General features: G+C 44.2%; 1 protein-coding gene across 1 annotated transcript in view; it reads left to right on the top strand.

Annotated features, from left to right (window-relative positions):
* The first annotated feature begins 1,085 nt into the window (after positions 1 to 1,085).
* PTPN22 (protein tyrosine phosphatase non-receptor type 22) overlaps positions 1,086 to 20,746 on the top strand; it is a 49,043-nt gene continuing 29,382 nt past the window's right edge. Inside the window, exons 1-11 of the mRNA XM_045816693.1 lie at positions 1,086 to 1,295; positions 11,180 to 11,288; positions 11,565 to 11,641; positions 11,801 to 11,896; positions 12,330 to 12,368; positions 13,743 to 13,814; positions 13,928 to 13,987; positions 14,572 to 14,714; positions 15,219 to 15,285; positions 16,094 to 16,171; positions 18,881 to 18,967. Of these exons, the coding sequence (XP_045672649.1) occupies positions 1,209 to 1,295; positions 11,180 to 11,288; positions 11,565 to 11,641; positions 11,801 to 11,896; positions 12,330 to 12,368; positions 13,743 to 13,814; positions 13,928 to 13,987; positions 14,572 to 14,714; positions 15,219 to 15,285; positions 16,094 to 16,171; positions 18,881 to 18,967 (915 nt within the window). The 5' untranslated portion in view covers positions 1,086 to 1,208. The remainder of the gene's footprint in view (positions 1,296 to 11,179; positions 11,289 to 11,564; positions 11,642 to 11,800; positions 11,897 to 12,329; positions 12,369 to 13,742; positions 13,815 to 13,927; positions 13,988 to 14,571; positions 14,715 to 15,218; positions 15,286 to 16,093; positions 16,172 to 18,880; positions 18,968 to 20,746) is intronic.

Consider the following 20,746-nt stretch of genomic DNA (forward strand, 5'->3'; position numbering starts at 1 on the left):
TGCCCTCAAAGAGGCAATAGGCTGATTTCTGGTTGTTCTCACGCTGAATGAGACACTCTTAGGTAGGTTTGTGTGCACTGAGGAGACAATTTATGGAAGTTGAGATGTAGAAGCTTTTTCTAGAACAGCCTGCCTGTCAGATGGGGTCAAAATGCCACAAACAGTGTGGCTTCCTGAAACAATGGCCTTTTTTCTAAGGCCTAAGTTAAGCTACAGAGCAGAAATAGCTTCTCTAGAAATGGTTCTTCAGGCTTTCTGCCCTGAAAGTTAAGCTGTTGCCAGCAAGGTGGTTGAGTTGCCCTTTTTCTGTTCCTTCATAGTTTCCTTCATCACAGGCAGGGGATGATATGCCAACTTCCTGATTGGGCTCCCCCCTGGTGGGGGGAGGGTGGGGGGAGCAAGAACCTCTGCGTTCCTGGATCCTCAGTGGACCCATGCTCTGAGTCTTCGTATCCAGAACCCGAGTGAAGCTCAGAAAGTATTGGGGGGTCCTGGGGGTCCCGGAATCCACCACACTTCCCTGAATGAGGCCAGGACTTCCCCAGCCCAGGGTCAGGCACCGGCTTTGTCAGGAGCAGCTGACTCTGCTTCATCTGAAAGAGAGTTTGAGGTCTACGCGGCAGTCTTCAAAGTTCTCAGTAAAAATGCCTTCTCTTGATGAACAGGAGTTTGCCATTGATCACAGCGACAAAAACCCCTAAAAAAAGCTTAACTCCAAATAGTGTCTGTCTCCCTTCCTGGGCCTAACAGACCTTGGCAGGGTTCATCTGGGACGTGAGGAAACAGGTGTTAACAGGGCCTCTGTGCTCATGGGGGAAACGGGCAGAGGCAGAATCCCTGCAGGAGACCTGTCATTCTACATTTTCTCTAGCAAAGATAGAGATGTTGGAGTGGAACAGCCTCGGAGCGAGCTGACCACACTTCATGTTCTGGTTAGTGTCTTGTTTGTTAAAAACTTGAGATGTAACCAGACTCTTTCCTTGAGGAGGAAGGCGCTAGGGCCCGGAGAGGATGGCTTTGTTGTGTGACCACAGAGGCTGGTTACATACTAATTTCCTCTCAGGCTTGTGATGAAGTCAGTAAACCACAGCCTCCAGCATGCTCGGCTCAGGCTGCAGCAGTGGCTGCTCGCCAGTGTCTCAGCCATGACACACACGGGACATGCCCTCCCGTAACCCGCTCACAGATGATCTCCGTCGCCCCGCAGCATGGACCAGAGGCAGATCCTGCAGAAGTTCCTGGATGGGGCCCAAAACAAGAAAACGAGCAGAGAGGAGTTTGCGAGTGAATTTCTGGTGAGTCCGCCGCCGTGTGACAGACACCCTCGGGGTCCTTGCAGGGACTGTTTAGCTGACTTGGGTGGTCCAACTCTCCGAGACCAAATTGCTCTTGAGATAAAGCGAGTATCAGACCGCTCAGGGGCGGAGCGGAAGAAGGCAACCTAGAGTTTGACTTCTCTGAGCTTTGTGTGTATTTTAGATATTCTCTCCACAGGGCTGGTTTTTCATATTTTCTCTGCTAGCTCTTGGAGTTTGACTAGAAATCTACAGCAGACTTACATAACTCCAGGTGTGTCAGTACTAACATTAATTGAACATCTGGCATTCCCTGGTGCCTGAGGTATAACTTATGCTCCAAATGACTAACTTTAATTCCTATGAAGAGGAGAGAGACCGAGGGTAACTCTTCACGGAGCCTTATTGGTAGCCTCCCCACAGATTTCCCGTGGACGCCAAGACTCTTCGAGTGCACCGAAACCACCTGCTGCCGCCGGTCTTGATTTTTTCTAAGACGAAAAGAAGATTGAAACATGTGTTTTTACAATAACAGCGTTTCCTTGGCCTTTTCTTGGAGGGGTGGAGGGGCTAGGATGGGGAGTAGAGAAAAGTGAGGGATGTGGTGAGGACCCCCAAACAGGTGGGATTTGGTGATGGAGAGGAACCCCGCGTCTCCACGGGGGGCTGTGATTACAGACGCAGGGGGCCAGGGGAGGCCTCATGCACCCTACGGCCCAGCCTACCCGGCGACAGAGGGTGCCTGACAGTACCCCCGATGTATTTTGGAGTACCCCCGGCTGGCGTGTCAGCGCTATGAGAACTTCAAACCTCAGCTCTTCAGCTGTGAAAAAACGGGGAAAAGGAGGGAACCGAACTACAAACCTGAAATGAAATTATTATGATTCTGTCACCAACCAAATGATCAACTACTTGACATGTTCCCTCCTCTCTCTCTTCTAATTTCTAAAATGGGGAGAATAATTCATGTCCTGCCCATCTTCACAGGATTGCTGTGATGATTAAATGCCCAGAATAATTAAATGTGGTCATTCACTCACTAACATTCATTGGACACCGAGCTCTGTTCCAAGTTCAGTTCGAAGCACTGAAGATACAGTGGTGAGCAAAGTCCAAACCTTTGCCCTCGTGGAGTTAATACTCTGTGAGGTCTCTAGTGATCAAATATTTTGGTTGAATTATTACCTATTATAATATAAACCCCTGTGTCAGCTCTGCTTGGATAATATCCCGGGCATGAAAAATGTGCTCTAAGTGCTGGACAGTCTGAGTCCCTCGGGGCAGAGTCAGCGGGGAGGGTGGCGGGAGCGTCCTGGCCTGTGTGTCTGCTTAGACAGTTCCCTGCCCCTGGAATGTGGTTCCCGAGCAAATGTCTCCAACGCAGAGAGGAAAGATGTGAGCCGAGGGGGCAGAGCCAGCCTCTGTTTTATTTTGGTTGTGTTTTTAAAAAAATAGTGTAGACGACCTCTGGCCAAGAGGCTCAGTCGGCTGGTTGTGGGTTCATCTGAGTCCTTGTCAGGGCAGAAAACTAGGCTGCGGGCTCCATGCCGGGTCAGTACGGGAGGCAACCGATCGGCATTCCTCACATCTCTCTCTCGAATCAATAAACATATTCTCGGATGAGGATGAAAGTAATAATAATAATAATTCATGATGATGATGATGATGATGATAATAATAATATAGACTATATCCCTAATATTTCACCGTTTCTTTGCTCAGTCATCATAACCTCTCATCACATTGTGCAGTCACTTCCCCTCAGGTTTTCTCTGTCTGTGGCCTTTCTCCACCTTCAATTAATTTTCCACTCAACACCCAAGTGATCTCTTAATAATTAAAATCTGGTCGTTTTTTCCCTGCTTACAAACCTTTTATAGTTTTTTTTTCCCTCAAGCTGTTTAAAATTGTGAACTGCAATGCACTCTAGAGAAGCACATAAAATGTGTGAGGGTGTGAACGTACAGCCCCCCCCCCCCCCCCCCCCAGAGGGACAGAACGTGGCCTTACCTCAGGGGACTCCATCTATTCCTTCCCCCGTGGGTCCTCGCCCCCACCCCCACCCCCACCCTGTTCTGCCCTAAGAATAATCACTGCCCTGACTTTTATATTAATCACTTCCTTGCTTTTTTAGCTCCTGGTTTAGGACCTTATTTTTGGGTGATTAAGTGGAACCTCACTGTTCACTGACTCATGTCCTCCAGTGGAAAAACAAAGTCTTGCTCTCGGCCCCACCTAAAGGTTCAGCTGAGATAGAAGAGAGACTAGCTTTGGTGGGGGGGGCGGGTAAAGGGTGGTGAAGGAGGCCAGTTTGCTTGCTTGGGCAAGGTAGACACTGCCATTAAATTGGGGGAGAGGGAAAGGGTGTCCCACCTGGTCGTGTCCCACATCCCACCTGAAGCCCTTAGTGTATTCCCCCAGGACTTGATGCTGCTGAGATTTAAAGACTGATTCAGGGACACAGGACACTGTTGGCACTACTTGGTCCACAGCTGAGCCTTCAGTCCCCACGTCGCCCCAGCGGGCTGTCTCTGTGCGGAGCATGTAGCCATGCTGTGACAGCTAATGCCACACTGTGCCATTTAGGTCCGCTTCTCTGGGCCAAGACTGAAGTCAGTAACCTTTCTGTGGTCGAAACTGCCATTAACTGCTCCTACAAGGTTTGCACGCATTCATTCAAGTATTTTATCAAGTGCTTACTGTGTGCAGAGCCTCGTGCTGGGGGCTGGCACTGCAGTGCTGTGCTCCGTGCTGTGGCGGAGCCTGTCTCCCCAGGCGCTGGAGGATGTCTTAGAGAGGCAGACATTAAACAACTGGTTACGCTATTAAATATTTAATTATAACTGTGATAGTCTTGGTGGGGTGTCAAGGAAACATCACATTCATTATCTTGTTTACTCCACACTTAAAAAAATCCTATGAGGTAGTTATAATCTCTGACTTACAGACAAGGAAACTGAGGCTCGGAGAGTTTAACTAACTGGTCTATGCTCATTTAGCCATTCAGCAATAGACATGAAATTTAACCTGGACCTGTTATTTCAGATCCTGTGAAATTAGTTTCTTGCTTCAGCCAGTAACACTGAGTCCCTCAAAGGGCCTAGCCTGAAGGTAAGGCCCTAGTTAGTATAGTTTCTAACAGCAGAAATGCAGTGTGTAACCACACTATGGAAAGTCTCTTCTTCTTCTTTCAAAAAAAAATAATGATTTTTAAAGAGAGAGAGAGAGAGAGAGATCAATCTGTTGTTCCACTTATTGATACATTCATTGTTTGAATCTTGCATGTGCCCTGACCAGGGATCAAACCCGCAACCTTGGTGTATCGGAGCGATGCTCTAACAAACTGAATTTTTCTCTTTTAAAAAATCCTACTGTTGCTATTCTTTTTAAAAACTTCTCATCCGAGGATATGTTTATTGATTTTAGAGAGAGAGGAAGGAAGAAGAGAGAGAGAAAAACATCGATGTGAGAGAGAAATGTTAATTGGTTGCCCCCCTTCTACACTCTGCTGGAAGGTTGAACCTGCAGACCTTCGGTGCACGGGACAGTGCTCCAACCAATTGAGCCGTCTGGCCAGGGCACAGCCTTATTGTTGCTATTCTTATAACATAATATTACTGCAAGTGAAAAGAAAAGAAATTCGACATAGTACCAAAGATCCCAGCAAATACAATGTTTTTTGGTGTAGAAACATTCTAGTTCTTGTCCATTTATATAATGACTTTTATACTACTGTAATTATAAGCATAGATGCAATTTTTATTCTTATTTTCACTTAACATCACACCAAAATTATCAGGTTGATTAAAATCTATTAACAACTTCTGATGCAGTTTGGTATAATGAGAAAATAATAATCATAATAATAGCTAATACTTCTATGCCTATTATAGAAACTGTTCTAAATACTTATATAGTGATTTATTTAATCCATTGAAAAAGGCACTGTTATTATTTCCACTTTATAGAAGAAGAAGTAGAGACACAGAGGGGTTAATGACTCACTTGGGGTCACATAGCTAGTACACGGAGGTTCAACTGAGTTTTGAGTTCAAGTCTGCTTGCTTAACCATCTGTACTTATAATAACTTTGGAGCCAGATAAATCTGGGTTTGGATCTAGGTCCTGCCTGTCACCAGCTGTGTGACATTAAGAAAAGCAATGCACAGTGGGAACCAGTAGCATTCACTTTGCAGAGCTGCGTTGAAGGTAATAGAATAGCTACACAAAACGCCTGACATGGAACAGGCACCCAGATAATCAAATTATATCTCTGTTGTTGGACATTTAGGTTATTTCTAATTTCCCATGATTATTGATAGCCCTGCAACAAATGTGTTTGTCCATGTGGTTTTTGGATTATATCCTAAGGCAAGAGCCTCCAAAGTGGTATTACAGAGGGTCACAGAATATTAGCATTGAATTGGTTAAGTAGCGCCAAATATTTCCAAAAGAGTTTTTTTAAAAATTTACAATATCGTATCATCTTCTCTACCACCTAGCTAATCTTAAATTAATAACCATAAAATATAATATAGACACCTGTTTTTTGACTGCTTGCCATCTAGGAGGCAATCAAGTAGTCTGCCATATATGATCTTAACCACTACAACTCCAAGGGGAAGTGTTATCTTCCTTTCACCCAGAAAATAGCAAAGCCAGGATTCGAAAACTCTGGTTTGAGACTCTAAAGCTTTCTAACCTTCGAGCCCGTGCTCTTAGTTCCCTCCCCTTCTCCACACCCGGTTGCTTCCAGTTTCTTCATTGGTCTTAACGTTTTAAACTTTAAAAGAATGCAGAATCTAACACAGACACAGAAATGTGTTCCACACATGTATACAAGTTAACAACTCGTAATAAAGGAGGTACCCGTGTAAGCACCACACAGGTGCTTGAGGGCAAGAAAAAGAACATTGCCCTCACCCCAGAAATTTGGGTGTCTTTCCAGATCTTAAATCCCCAAACTCCCGCCAAACTCAAGGTAACCACCACCCCGAGGTCCTTTTTGTTCTTTGTTGTCACATGGCTTGAAGACCTGGATATGTCACTGAACAATAGACATTCACCTTCCTGGTTTTTGAGCTTCATGCAAATGTCTTCCTTCGTTCACTCCACATTACATTACAGAATCCATCCTAGCACACAGCTGGGCCACTCAGGGCCAGTTGAGTCTTGTCCCCCATTCCTGCTAGCAGTCCTCTTGTTCCCTGGATTCAGAGGCCCAAGCTCCTAATTCCATGGATTAGCATTCATGCTTTCTCAGTCCTGTGGGAGCCGTGGGAGAGGCAATAACACTGACTGGCAATGGTAAGGCATTGAGGAGCGACCTTGAGAAGCTCTGCCGACAGCCGAACCTTGTCTCCCCTGTCCCGGCCAGCACAGGAGGACCAAGTTTCATTGCCCCCCTTGGAAATATGACATACGCTATGCCTTCGTTACAATAATGCGGTCTTCAGAGGCTAACATATTGGGGTCTCATTCTTTCCTTTTTCTTTCTTATTCTCTTCTGGGAGTGAACTTAACTCGTTTATCAGTAATGAATTTACTAGGCAATGAGAAGACCATGCAAAGGACTCAGTCCTGTTTTCCAGCGTGTGATGGCCAGGCCCTCACCTCTGCTTTCCTGTCTTGAAAGGAAAGGGGTAGCATAGTCCACAGATCAAATGAGCTTACTCTCAGCTCCTCCAGCACCCCCAGAATCTGGTCTCTCTCTCATCAGGCCCAGGAGGGATGCTGGCCTCTTTTATTTTTCTTTCCATTTTTACTTTACTTTTTATTTATTTTTATTTTACTTTTATGTATTTTTTTCAATTACAGTAAACATTCAGCATTTTACTAATTTCAGGTGGATAGCACAGTGGTTGGACATTTACATACCTTATGAAGTGTTCACCCCAGTGAGTCCCACTGATACCTGCCTGGCACCACAGACAGTTACTACAGTACTACTGACTGTATCCTCTGTCCTGCTCTGGACTCTTTATTGTCTCAGCAGCTCTTCTCCGGGGCCTCTCGTTGTTGCTGCTGGCAGGGATCGCATACCCCTACTCTGAGATTTACAGAGAAATACCTTCCCCTTCGACCTATCTTTTATCCCCAGCCCCAACACTCCTCCTCTGCGGCCCGCTTTCTATTTTCTGCCCTTTTGCTTCCTACTCTCAGAGTTTCTCCTTTTCTGGTGTGGTTCATCACTTCTTCTGTTCTAATTCTGCTCTGTTGTGTTCTCGGTTGGGGTGCTGGAGTTTGGGGGTCAGCGGAGAGAAAAAGGGAACAACAGAAAAGGAGGCCTTCACAGTGGTCTGACCTCAAAGCAAGCTATGGGGGGCGGAGGGTGGAAAGAATCTTTCCTGCTTTCCAAATGAACAGTCCTGTAGGAATTTCCTACGTGATGTTTTCGGTGAGTGTCTCGCTTTGTCATCCAGCCGGATGGCTCCAGGAGAATGAGTGCAGTAGGGAAGCAAAAGACATCCTGTCCCGTTGTTGAAGGTGGTGTTGAAGGCAGGTAAATGATTATAGGCCACACACACACACACACACACACGCACACACAGGCTTTATCTGTGTCACTCAGAGACGATGGGGCACGCGGTATTTAGCTAACAGTCTGAAGCCCTCTATTTACCATGCTTAATTCAAATTAGGCTAAGGGGAACACATTAAGTTCTCCTTTCTGCAGCAGGTTTCTCTGTCTGAATCTCGTGGGCAGGAGAGGAGAGCAGGTCAAAGATTCTTTCTGAATCTTGTTTCTTAAGAAACACCTTAAAATTAATATCCCAAAAAGGCAGCTTCAGGGTGGTGAAACTTTGGTCCACGTGGGGAGAATCTTAAGCACTTGGCCAAGGAGCGTAGACTTTTTCCTGGTAGCAAGGGGGCTTCCCTGAAGTTGTTTGGAGCATGAGCAAGATAAAAGGCAATATTTTAGTAAGATTATTTTGGTACAATCATGCCTAGCAGATTTCAATGGGGAAAGACAGAAAAATGGGAGGAGGAGTTAAGAAACGACTGTTAACGGGCCAATGTGAGGGGAAAGGGCCTGAATTACGGTGTGTGCAGTGGGCATAGGAAGGAAGGCTGATGCAAGACACCGCGTGGAAAGAATCAGTTGAACTTGCTGACTGAACCGGACATAGTAATTGTGGGAACCAGCAGCGACTCCCGGTTTCTGGAGTGTGGCTACCTGGGGTAAAGACAGTGCCATTGGCATTAGCAATGGGAACAACAATGATAAGATACGCAAGCGGGACTGTCTAGGACACGAGTGGGAATTCAGGATTGAAATTTAGTGATCTGATCTCAATGTAGAAATTTGAGACATCCAGTAGGGGTTGGAAGTATAATTCAATTTTAATCCGTTAAGTACAAAATTTGAACAGGCCTGTTCAAATTGGTATGCCTGCTCTAAGAGTACGCGGTATTTCTGCTCAAATGTGTATAGTGAAAGCAGAGCGGAGAGTTGAGGACTTAACTTGGGAACTTTGGATAATTCACAATTACAAGATGGAAATGGACAGCCAGTAAGACTGAGAAATGGGAAAGGGAAGTCAGGGAAGAAAGAGGAGAAGCAAGATAGTGTAGACTAATAAGGGCCACAGGAGGAGGAAATTTCAAGAGGGAAGTTAAGAGAATGAAAACTGAATGGACGCTGAGGGATCTGACCCATAGGAAGTAATTTATCATCTTCATTGGACCAATTCCCTATTAAATAGTGAGTAAATAATACCAATTACTTTCTGTAGTTAAATTTGACAAATATGTATTGGCTATCACAGACGTTTTCCCCTTATCTTTCTCAAGTTGAATAAGGGTTCCCAAAGGTCAGATCTATTAAATGTGCCTGGTGCAGGCCCTGCCCTCCCCTCCCCCACCGTCCTCCCCTCCCCCACCGTCCTCCCCTCCCCCACCGTCCTCCCCTCCCCCACCGTCCTCCCCTACACCCCCGCATGGTCTAGGACTTCCAGGCTCTTGACTTGCACTGGAAAGAGTTCAAGGACAAGTCCCAGTGAGAGCAAAAACATGGTTTATTCAAATGAAAAAGAAGCTAGGATGCTGGTTCCTGGAGACAAGATCAGGGGTTGGGCCGTCGTCCTCTGCCCTCGCTGGCTGGCTGCGAGTCTCCAGGGCACCGCGGTGAAAGGAGGAAGTACACTTCTGAGCGGACACCGGTCAACTCGTGACTCAGTTGCGCTGGTCAGTCGGTTCTTGGGATTTTATGTGTTTCCAAGGGTGGGCTGTTTCTGAACTTTGTGGTGCCAAATTCTGGCTCCACCTTTTGGTGGTGGTTTTCTTCCTAATATGGCCTGTTCTAAAAGTGTCATGGCACTTGTTCCCCTTGCCTCCCCCCTTCTACTCGTGGTGTCAGGTTTCATTATAATGCCGGTAAAGCAAGCTTTGGGGTTGTTCTCGGGTCAACTTTTCTTCCATCTTGGCTTGATCTGGTTTTAGCCAGCCCTTGTTGTTGTTGGCTTCTGTGACCCATCATGGGAGTTTCCTGCCATAAATTATTGCCCTTTAATCACGCGTGGAGGTGGGGGCACTGGCAGAGGACTTCTTCATTCCCATCGTGGGGAGCTTTCCCTAACTTCTTCCTATCCTGACTGTTTCTTTGAATGGTAAGGGTGTTCAACAAAATCTGGTACAAGACTGATTTATAAGAAGAGCTAAAGAAGAATCATCATTTCCGCTGACCTGAAATTTTGGTCTGAAGTATAATGTTGGCAAATGGGAATACATGTAAGGAGTTACTCCACAATCTTAAGGAATCTTCTTCAACCGTATTATGCTAACCCCTGACTGGCCAAGATCTATTCCACCAGCACAGAATGATACCATTTGAAAATCACTGGTTGTGGGGTGGGCTGGAAGTTTCCGTCACGTGAACAGTGACTGCTTTGGGGACTGAATCTTTGAAATTCTGTTAGATCTAGAGAGATTTAATGCAGCTTAAGCTCCATTTCTACTTAAGGTAGCCTGTAGTAGCTGTAAAGAAAGTAAATTAAACTTTTAACATCTGATCCATTAGGCGACACTATAGCTTGCTTTCAGAAGATGCCGATTTCTTAAATATCGGTTTCAGCTCTAAGTTTTAGCTATTTGTGGCTCAGCTGCAGCAAGTGCGATCATTTCACTTTTCCAAATGTCACTGAACTCTCCCTCCTTGTGCTCTGGGGCTCTGTCACAAATGAACCCCACCCTAGAAGATGCTAAACGGGCTGAAATAGAGGGCTCGGGTGGTGGAGAAGGAAAGAGTAAGAGGCTAAAAATCATTACTACCTCTTCCACCTTTTAAGTTCTTTTAGGCTGGGCTAATAGCCAATTAACAGAGACAGATTAACAGGAGAAAAATCAAAGTTTAATACATGTGCATGAGGACTTCATGTCACATAGACATGATAATTCCATGACAATTTCAACAACAGGGAGGCAGCATTGGGTATAAGATATTTTTGGACAAAGGAGAAGGTGGGGGGAATGAGGTGTTAGATTTCAGGAGTGAGAATGGGCAATGAACAGGTATTTGAGGAACGGCGGAACACACACACACACACACACACACACGTGTGCGTGACAGGAAATCCTTGCTAGGTGACTCAGAAGCAGTGGGACACAGGGGCCAGCCTGAAGTCCTCTTATTTATCATATTTGATTCAAATTAGGCTGAGGGGAGCCTCCTGAGGTCTCTGCTTCATGAAGCAGGTTTCTCTGTCTGAATCTCTTAGTCAGCGAAGGGGGAGGATCAAAATTTCTTTCTGAGTCCTGTTTCCTTAGTTAATATCCCCAAAAGGCAGCTTCAGGGTGGTGAAACTTGGGTCTCTTCAAAAGCTCTCTAGAGAGAGCTTTTTGCCTTTTTTCTCTAGGAAGATTTAAATATTGGCATTTTATTACAGAAGCTGAAAAGACTCTCCACCAAGTACAAGACAGACAGAACCTATCCCACGACTGTGGCGGAGAGGCCCAAGAACATCAAGAAAAACCGATACAAGGATATCTTGCCCTGTAAGGTTCATTTCTCCCCATAAACTTGTACCTCCTCCCAAGCTCCGTTATCCCTGTCTCCGTTCACCCACTGCTTGCCGTTCTTAGTCCTGGAACATGGCCTTGACAAGTTAGTTTGTACTAGTTATGACTACAAAAGAACATTCCTTCCTTCATTCACTCATTCATTCGTTCACTCACTCTTCAAACCCCTATTCACAGTGGTAGTCCCTGACTCACAGCAAGCCCTCAAACTAAGCCCCCGTAATTATCCTATGTCTTTCTTTTGTATCCTAGATGATCATAGCCGAGTAGAGCTGTCCTTACTAACCTCTGACGAGGATTCCAGTTACATCAATGCCAACTTCGTTAAGGTATAGTCCACATTCCATATTCTCTAGGTACCTAAAACATGGGAGAGGATAGTAGACTATATTTCTCCAGGCACCTAAAAAAAAGGGAGGGAAATATACTGGACAAGAACAAAAGGGTATTGTTTGTCGTCACCCCATGTAATTTCTGTTCCCCGCTAGGGAGTTTATGGACCCCGGGCTTACATTGCCACCCAGGGACCCTTGCCTACAACTGTCCTGGACTTCTGGAGGATGATTTGGGAATACAGTGTCCTGGTAAGAGCAGCATTACTTTCGTTACTGTTCTCTCATTTTTAGGGATAGAGGGGCCAAGGGCATCGGGACACGTTACTGAGGTTTCCTATGTATTAAATTAGTGTTTCTTTTCGTTAGTCACCAGAATTTCGGTGTTCTGGTACATCTTAGTCCAAATCACAATGTCATTCTTCAAGGAAATGAAAGTTCTCATCTTGACGGGCTCATTTGTTAATAAGAATTTACTGATTTGAATAGAGAAAAAGAGAAGTGGGGAGAGAAAGAAGGAAGGGTAGGAGCAAGAGTTTGTAATTTATCAAGATTTCTTTTTTGGTTCAAAAAAGAAACCCAGAAAAGAATAATTAACAGTTTCTGACCCTGGGCCCCATGGACAGTATTAGCTGCTCTTTCTGACTGGAGCAATGGTTAAGTCTCTGTCCCTCTCGTCCCCCAGATCATTGTCATGGCGTGCATGGAGTTCGAGATGGGGAAGGTGAGTGCCTCCTAGCCTGAGCAAAGGTAAAGGCAAGAAGGAAAACAAGGGGGAAATTGGTAGCAGAACTTTTCTTAAGTGCAACTAGGTGAAATTTATGCTCATCTTGCCAGTTTTCAATTTGGGAATGCCAAATGACTCTCAAGACTTTTGTTTTGTTTTGTTTTTTTACTCCGAAGGACCCCTTTTATTTTGTCCATTTTTCCAGTAGGCTCTGTGTTTTAAGGGAAGAATAAGGTATGCTTTTTACAGTAACCATTCACCTTTCCATGTTGTTGGTCGGACACCTTTAACTGCCACGCAGAGCTTCTAAGCCTGTGCTGTCCAGCGTGACACACGCTAACCACGTGTTGCTGCTGAGCTCTTAGAATATGGCTGGTGTGACTGAGGAACTCAATTATTTTATTTTAACAAATTTAATTTCAAAAACCGATATGGAATTCAGTTATTAGAAAACTTTAAGTATGTTTGGAACAACTCAGGTATCTGAATCTTTTTCAACTATAAATTTTACGGAATCTAAATGGAAATAAAATATTTCCAATAAAAATTTAGCATATTAGTGGAGATGTACTATGAATATTAAAAACATACTGTATTTTGGAGACAGTTTAAAATGTCATATATCTAATAACTATTTTATATTGATTACATGTTGAAAATTTCTTTGATGTATTGGCTATGTAAATTATATTAAAATTAATTTCTCTTTTTTCATTTTTGTTTAAAATTTTTTTAAAATTTATTGATTTTAGAGAGAGGAGGGGACAATATCCATTTGTTGCTCCACCCACTCATGCACCCATTGGCTGATTTCTGCATGTGCCCCAACCAGGGGACTGAACCCACAAACCTGGTGTATTGGAATGATGCTCTAACCAACTGGGCTATGCGGCCAGGGTTTTTTTTTGTGTTTTTTTTTTTAATGTGGCTGTTAGAAAATTTAAAATTACATATGTAGCTCACATTATATTTCTGTTGAGCAGCATTCTTCGCACCTATTGTTGCCATCCTGAATCAGTACAATTCCAGTTACAACCGAGGGCACTTGGTGGTTCAGTCCGCTTGTGCAGCTTTTAGTAGACGTGACCTCTGTTGATCTGTTTGAAATACTAGAAATGTCAGATCCCTATTTCCACTTTTTCAGACTTCTAGGAAGTCTGTCATTTATATAGTCTTTGTGCCATTTGTTTGCCCATCCTTGGAGATTCCGGGCCACGCAGCTGGGGTCGAGGGCCGAGGGGGTTAGAAGCTCCTCACCTAAGGTGAAGGACGTGGAGCCGAATTGGCTTCTGAATGAGGGAGGGGGTTTTGTGACTCCATGGAGCCTGGACTACGCGGAGGGAAATCACTGTCTTCTGCTTTGCGCCACAGAAAAAGTGCGAGCGCTACTGGGCTGAGCTGGGAGAGACACAGCTGCAGCTGGGCCCGTTCTCCGTCTCCTGCGTAAGTGTGACGCCCGTTCCACGCGGCGGAGCCAGCGCTGGGGGTCTATTCTACAGAGAGTCATGCTTGAATCTCTGTCCTTGAAATAACGAATATTTTCATTTACTTCTTAGGAAGCTGAAAGTAGAAAATCTCATTACATAATCAGGACTCTAAAAGTCAAGTTCAACAGTGTAAGTACAGAATGGGGTGGTGAATTCAAAAGCCTGCAGACATCAGGCAGGCTAATATATAGGCACGGGACTTGGGCTGGGCATAAGACAATGGGGAGTGATGGGGGGGCCTTTGTTGTTCTGGAGTAATCCTCATATTCAAAAGAGATCTTGGGTGGCATCTGGGCTCCCCAGTCTATTCCACACCATGACCACTTGTAAAACAGTTTGTGTAGGCCGAAGAGAGGCTGCAAACCAGCCTGAGAGCTCAGGCTGCCCAGTCCCTCTGAGGCAAAGGGACCTAATATATCAGCGTATCTATGGCCCATGTGCAGTTTCTCGGTTGGGAAGCTCCAGGTTGGACTATCTTCGTATCTGCCTCCTCTGTTGAGTGGGGCAGAGAGGGACAGGCCAATAATAAGTGACCTGAAATCACCTAATTGTTCTTTGTAGACGTATGGTCACCAGAGGTCTATACGAAAGAAAGCAGCATAAATCGCAAAAAGGATATAGATGATACTTAGCAAGTCAGAGAAGTATTGTGGTAGAACGAGGTGGAGTCCTAACCTTGAACTCTCCTTTTATGCTGGCTACTCTTTTTACAGGAAACTCGAACTATCTACCAGCTCCACTACAGGAACTGGCCGGATCACGATGTGCCTTCGTCTATAGATCCCATCCTTGAGCTCATCTGGGATGTGCGCTGCTTCCAGGAGGATGACAGTGCGCCCATATGCATTCACTGCAGGTATGGCGCTCTCTGTGAGCCTCCTACCCAGAACAACCCCGGTGTCGCAGTCTGGCCGGGCTCTTGCTTCAACGGAAGGCTGACTTCTGTGGAGGTCAAGGTGGTGTGAGCACATAGGATAAGGGCTCCTAATCCTTGCCTCACTTTCTCCAGTTGATCAGAAAGGAAAGAAGCTTAGAAATGTGATAGAGAGAGAAAGGTCACAGCAGAAACAAACTATAATAAATCCAAGCCAGGCATTACATTATTATTTTTTTTTCTGATAAGTTGCCTGTGAGCAGTGCCGCTCTAGAGACCCTTGCTGGGAGCAGTCGCCAGGACCTGTCCTGAAGTTCAGTGTGACACGTGGCAACCTGCAGACACGTTTGGGACATGGTAGTGTTTAGAGAGGTTCATTGTCTTTAGGTTTCTTCTTCCTCAGATCTGCTGGTGAAGTCTTCCAGCGACTGTCAGTGACCCACTGTCGGCAACTGTGAATGCTCTTACTGTGATCTTTTATTTCAGTGCCGGCTGTGGAAGGACCGGGGTCATCTGTGCTATCGATTATACGTGGATGTTGCTAAAGGACGGGGTGAGTTTCCCTCGGCAGGCACTTCCCATTTGTTCACCCTGCTCCCTTCAGGGTTAGGGACTGTTCGGGTCTTCAAAACACCCGCCTCCACAATGCACCTTTTCGAGAAGGTTGACTTGTACACCTGCCTTGTCAGATGGTTCCGTTGGTGGCTCTCAGCGTGGGGTCCCCAGACAGGCAGCGTGAGCATCAGCATCACCTGAGAACCTGTTAGAAATGCAAAACTTTGGGCCCCACCTGGGGTGGATTGAAGCAGAGATTCTGGGGATGGGGCCCAGCCAGCTCTGCAGGGGCTCTGACACGTGGTGTAGCTGGAGGGGACCACTGCCCTAAGCGACGGGGTCACCCTTCCTTTATGCAAACCGCTTTGATGGAAGCACTCAATTTGCCACCATCGAGCTTTGTGTTCCAATCAATACTTGGCTTTCTAAGAGTCCAGTAAGAGAAGGGAAGTTTAGGATACGGGCTTGAGAACTGTCTGCCAACTCCTTTTATTTCATGAAACGCACACTGGCTCATGTACTCGGCCGTCTTCATTTCATCACTCACGTCAGACGTTTATTTGATTACCCCATGTGAAATCAGTCCGAATGGTCGCTTCAGCCTTTTCTAGGGAGCACACCAGGCTGTCAGTCATGATGCGAGTGATGAGAATCTTCATTAACTTTAAAAATCGATCTATTTTCTGGTATCATCCCACGTTGGGAGAGCAGATATCATGGCAGCCACAAGACTATGAGAAAGTGGCAATAATTTATTAACGGATATACAAACCAAGGAGTCAGATCTTTTTCCTTTTATTTGATAGATACTTCCCGAGAACTTCAGTATTTTTAATTTGATCCAGGAGATGCGAACACAGAGGCCTTCGTTTGTTCAAACTCAGGTACGGACTGGGGTGGATGGATCGTAATATGCGTCGGAGTCTTGCCCCGCCCCCTCTGTGTAACAGCGGGGCATCCCAGAGCATCCCCGCTTAGGTGCAACATGGGTTTCCTGTCCAGTGCGTGAGTCCGTTCCCATCTCCTCCAACTCTGAACATCCCAACGTTTCCCCCAGTATTCCTTGCCCTGGGTCAAATTCCTTTCATCCTTTGTATTTTGCTGTCCAGCGGATATCAAGAAACCAATATAATATTTCTTAACAAAGGAGGCTGAAAAAATGCAACAAGTTGTTTGACTTCCTAGAAAGAAATAGCTGGGTCAGGTTAACTTGAAACTTTGTAACACTAATTTATTTCTGAAACTGTAGAAAATCAAAGATATTTTGTACTTCAGGACGTGGTAACAGAATCTGGAGCATGCAGCCTATGCTCATTATAGGAAAGAATGAAAAATGAAAGTAAAATCAACCATGATCCTATCACTTAGGTAACCGCTATCACTATTTTTCTGTAGTCTCTCTTGGTCCTTAATCTATGCATACCTGAAAAATGTAATTACACTCACACTATATATGATGATATATGTATTACAATATTCTAACCCATCCCGGACTGCTCACATTCATTCACTCCATTAGTAATGCTCTTCCCCCGTTTTCTCCTCTCCTTTTCAAGTTCAAGTTTTCCCTTCTGGGTGAAACAGTCCCACCCCAAATCTCTCACTTTCACAATACTAATTTCACCCACGTTTCCTCACCAGTTATTTCACTCATATATCTAAATGGTCTCCATCTTTAGGATACAGTTTATCATTCATCCATCCAACATCTGTTGATATTAGGTATCAGACACCTTGGCATAATTCGTTAGAACTACTTTCTCCTGCTCAAACAGCAAGACCCGCACACGTTTAAGGCAAACAGACTGCCACATAGGTTTGGAGGCAGAACCATCGACAGCGGCAGTTTGGATATTTTCATGTAGAAGCTGTGAATCAAAGGGAAAAAGTGAAGAGCTATTATAAAATAAACCTTGTGTTTGGCCCACACAGGTTTTCCACTAATAGCTAGTGGAAAAATATTTTTTTTTTCATGTGTTGACTGTAGGTGTTTTCTATATTCAACCTGTGAGGGGGAAAGTTTGTGTGAAATGAAAGCATTGGCTGGTTTGAGTCTGTCAGACTTAGAAGAAGGCTGACCCGCATCAGTGCAGGCAACCAAGTTGTAGAATGTTGAGTTGTAATACTGATCAGTAAATAAAAACCATGCCCTTGCCAGAAAAGGGTCCATTTCAGGCCTATTTTTAAGGGTTGGGAGGTGGCAGACACAAGGTTAGAGTTAACCTGCGCATTTTGGCATCACCAACGACCAGCTGAGCAAACTTCTCACCAGTCACAGCTGCTTCTTCTGACACCGCCGTAACCAGGAAATAGCACAGCAACCGGACGAGTGCTTCCTGTATGCTTCTTCTCTGTTCTTAAGAAATTTAGAAAGTGTACCAGTGGCCGTGTTCATTGACATAGACTCTGCATTGTTCTCCTGCTAAAATCATATTTGAAAAAAAAGTTGTACTTTACTTGTGTAAGATCGTGTAAAGAGTCAGGAAAAACCCTCAATGGGCTCATTCAGGTGGAAAGTGGATGCATACGGTATTTGTCTTTCTCTCACTGGCTTATGTACCATATGATTCACTCGTTTGTGGAATCTAATGAACTGACTGAACTAACAAGCAAAATAGAGACAGACTTATAGATAGAGAGCAGGTGGACAGCTAAGGGCGGAGGTTTATGAAGGGAGGGATCGTGCAAAAAGGAAAAAGGACTCATGGGCATGGACAACAGTGTGGTGATTGCTGGGGGGAGGGAGTGTAAGGGGGACAAATGGTAATGGAAAACTACAATACAATTTTAAAAAATAAATAAAAATACATAGAGGACAAAAAGTAGATACAAAGTCAAGCGCTTGAGCTGGTACAGAGGGAAAAATGGAGTAGTAAAAACCCATAAACAATGTTGATTATAGCAGACTCATTTTTCTACAGTGAAATCACTTTATAACCGTACATTTCCAAACTCTATTCGGTGATCTCTTCTTTGATATCTTTGCTGGGACAGACTTTCAGGAGTCTGATCTAAGTGCGCTAAACTAAACGTCAGAAGATTCAGGTTCTAACCCAAGCCCTGGAAGTTACTTCTGAGGGACTTGGGACAAATGGTCTATGAAGAACAGGAATAACAGCCTAGCTTGTTTACAGGTCAGTTATGAGGGTCGAGTTAAGTAATATGGATTCAAGCCATCTATCTACCCATCAACCGCAATGTGTCTACCTTTTCCCAGAGATGGCTCACCAAAAAACAATGCATCCAATAGGAAATAAAATTTATAACATATGAGCAAGGAAAGCAAAATTAAAGGGGTGATGATGGAAGGAAAGATTGGTAAGAAAGTGGGGTCGCACATAAAAAACATGCCGCAAGTTCCTTCCTTGTACATTACTTAGAAGTAGAACAAATAATTAGCGGTTTCTAGCCGCCTAAAAGTGCTGTGAAATCTGAAGTGGGCTATACTGTCATTAAACTAATGTGAATGGCTTTTGGGGGTTTCTTATCCTGGGATTTGGTTTGTTGATTGGTGTGCGTATTCCTGAAATCTGGTTCAGTCGTTCACCAAGGTGTGCGTTTGTTTTCCTCGTCTGGTTGGTGGCGCTCTCCAGGAACAGTACGAGCTGGTCTACAAAGCTGTATTAGAACTGTTTAAGAGACAGATGGATGTCATCAGAGATAGACACTCTGGAACAGAGGTAAGCTTTGAACTTGATGTTTTGTCAATTAAAAAAGTGTTTGATTTGGTGAGGGAATCTTAGATCAGTTGAAGGACTTAGCTTGTTATTTCTCATCGTAACTAAATTGGAGTGTCCCGGGGGCATGGGCTGCGTTGCAGGTCTCCAGTGGAGAAGGGCAAATAATGGAAGTGCTTCAACTTAGAAAATGCATCTTTGGGTTAACGTCTTTCTTACAATGTTTAGCTAAATTTAGAAACAAGAGGTGTGAAAGAGCAAGCATATATTCCGTTCCCCTGTATTAGACAGTTGTGTGGTTAAGTTAGACTGAGAGTGCCAGTTATAAAGTGAAACCGTAATTGAGTACTGATGTAATTTTTCAGTGACTCCAGCCTTGTTTTGATTGTGTATGTCTCATCAAATTTTGAGGACATTTTAGAATAGCCAAGGGATTTTTAGCTTAAAGGCCTTAGATATGAAAGCAGTTATGATTTCACCAAATTCCAGTGTAAAAATATTGAGTATTCTAGGGTATGCTGTTTTGATCTTATTACAAAAATTGGTAAATCAAATACTGTGTAATCACAAAACTACTGATTTACCAGTACTTTCCAAGTTATATGTAGCATATACATATTACTTTAATTTTTAGTATCAGATTTTGGATAGAGAACCTGAAAATATTCATAGAGGACCTACTGTTTTCACAGCATTAAGAGTATAAATATAGCCCTAGCTGGGTAGCTCAGTTGGTTAGATCATCATCCCGATACACCAAGGCTGCGGGTTCAATCCCTGGTCAGAGCACATACAAGAAGCAACCAATGAGTGCATGAATAAGTGGAACAGCAGATCAGTATTTCTCTCTCTTTCTCTCTCTCCCTTCCTCTCTCTCTCCCTTCCTCTCTCTCTCTAAAAATCAATAAATAAGAGTTAAAAAATTAAGAATACAAAGTGTATCAGAGATGACCCTGGTCATAACTCCATCAGTTGACGATGACACGTGGCAAGGGAAAGAAAGCCAGAGAGCCTGTTGAGGCGAGGGAGTGACCTAAGCAATCCTATAGCTAATGTCGACCCCAAGAGAGACACCATGGTGGAAGATGGTGGAAATACAAGTGTAATTGCCAGAAAATGTTACTTGCATCCTATGTGTGACTAGTACTCCCTGAACAAGGCTAAATAACGGAGGTGATATGGACGACTTAATTTTAGTGGGAAAGATTCTCATGTTTCACTACTAAGTGTGATGCTGACTTGATTAGAGATATTTGTATTTCAATTGTTTAAAGAAAGTATTTGTTGATTTCTACTTTATTAAGAAATTTTTTCAGAGAGAATGTTAAACTCAGTCGATTGCGTATTTCTGCATTCATGGGGTGATCACATGGATTTTTCTCCTTTAACCTGCAAATACTGTCATATCATTGGATCTGTTAATATCAAATCATATTTGTACTCTTTAGAAAAAAACCTTTCTTGAGCAAAAAATATCCTTTTAATGTGTTGTTAGAGTATTGCAGCTAATGTTTTGTTCGGGTGTCAGGAGCTGCCAATCAAGTTTAGCCCGGCAGCAGTGCTGTGACTCTAGCCGGTTGGGTTCCTTGGGGTGGGTCCTTGGTCAGTAGATTGGAACACGGGGGCATTGCTCATGCTCCCACTGGGGAAGCTGGTTAAAGACAGAAAAGAGAACTTCTGTTTCTGGGAATATCGAGTAGACATACTTTTTCCTATTCCTCCCACTAAGTGTACCCCCCACCCCTGGGATATTACATATAAAATAAATTTAAGAAGACAGAC

The sequence above is a fragment of the Phyllostomus hastatus genome, unplaced genomic scaffold (assembly GCF_019186645.2).
Source record: "Phyllostomus hastatus isolate PE091 unplaced genomic scaffold, TTU_PhHast_1.1 phas_scaffold_216, whole genome shotgun sequence".
Classification (NCBI taxonomy): Eukaryota; Metazoa; Chordata; class Mammalia; order Chiroptera; family Phyllostomidae; genus Phyllostomus; species Phyllostomus hastatus.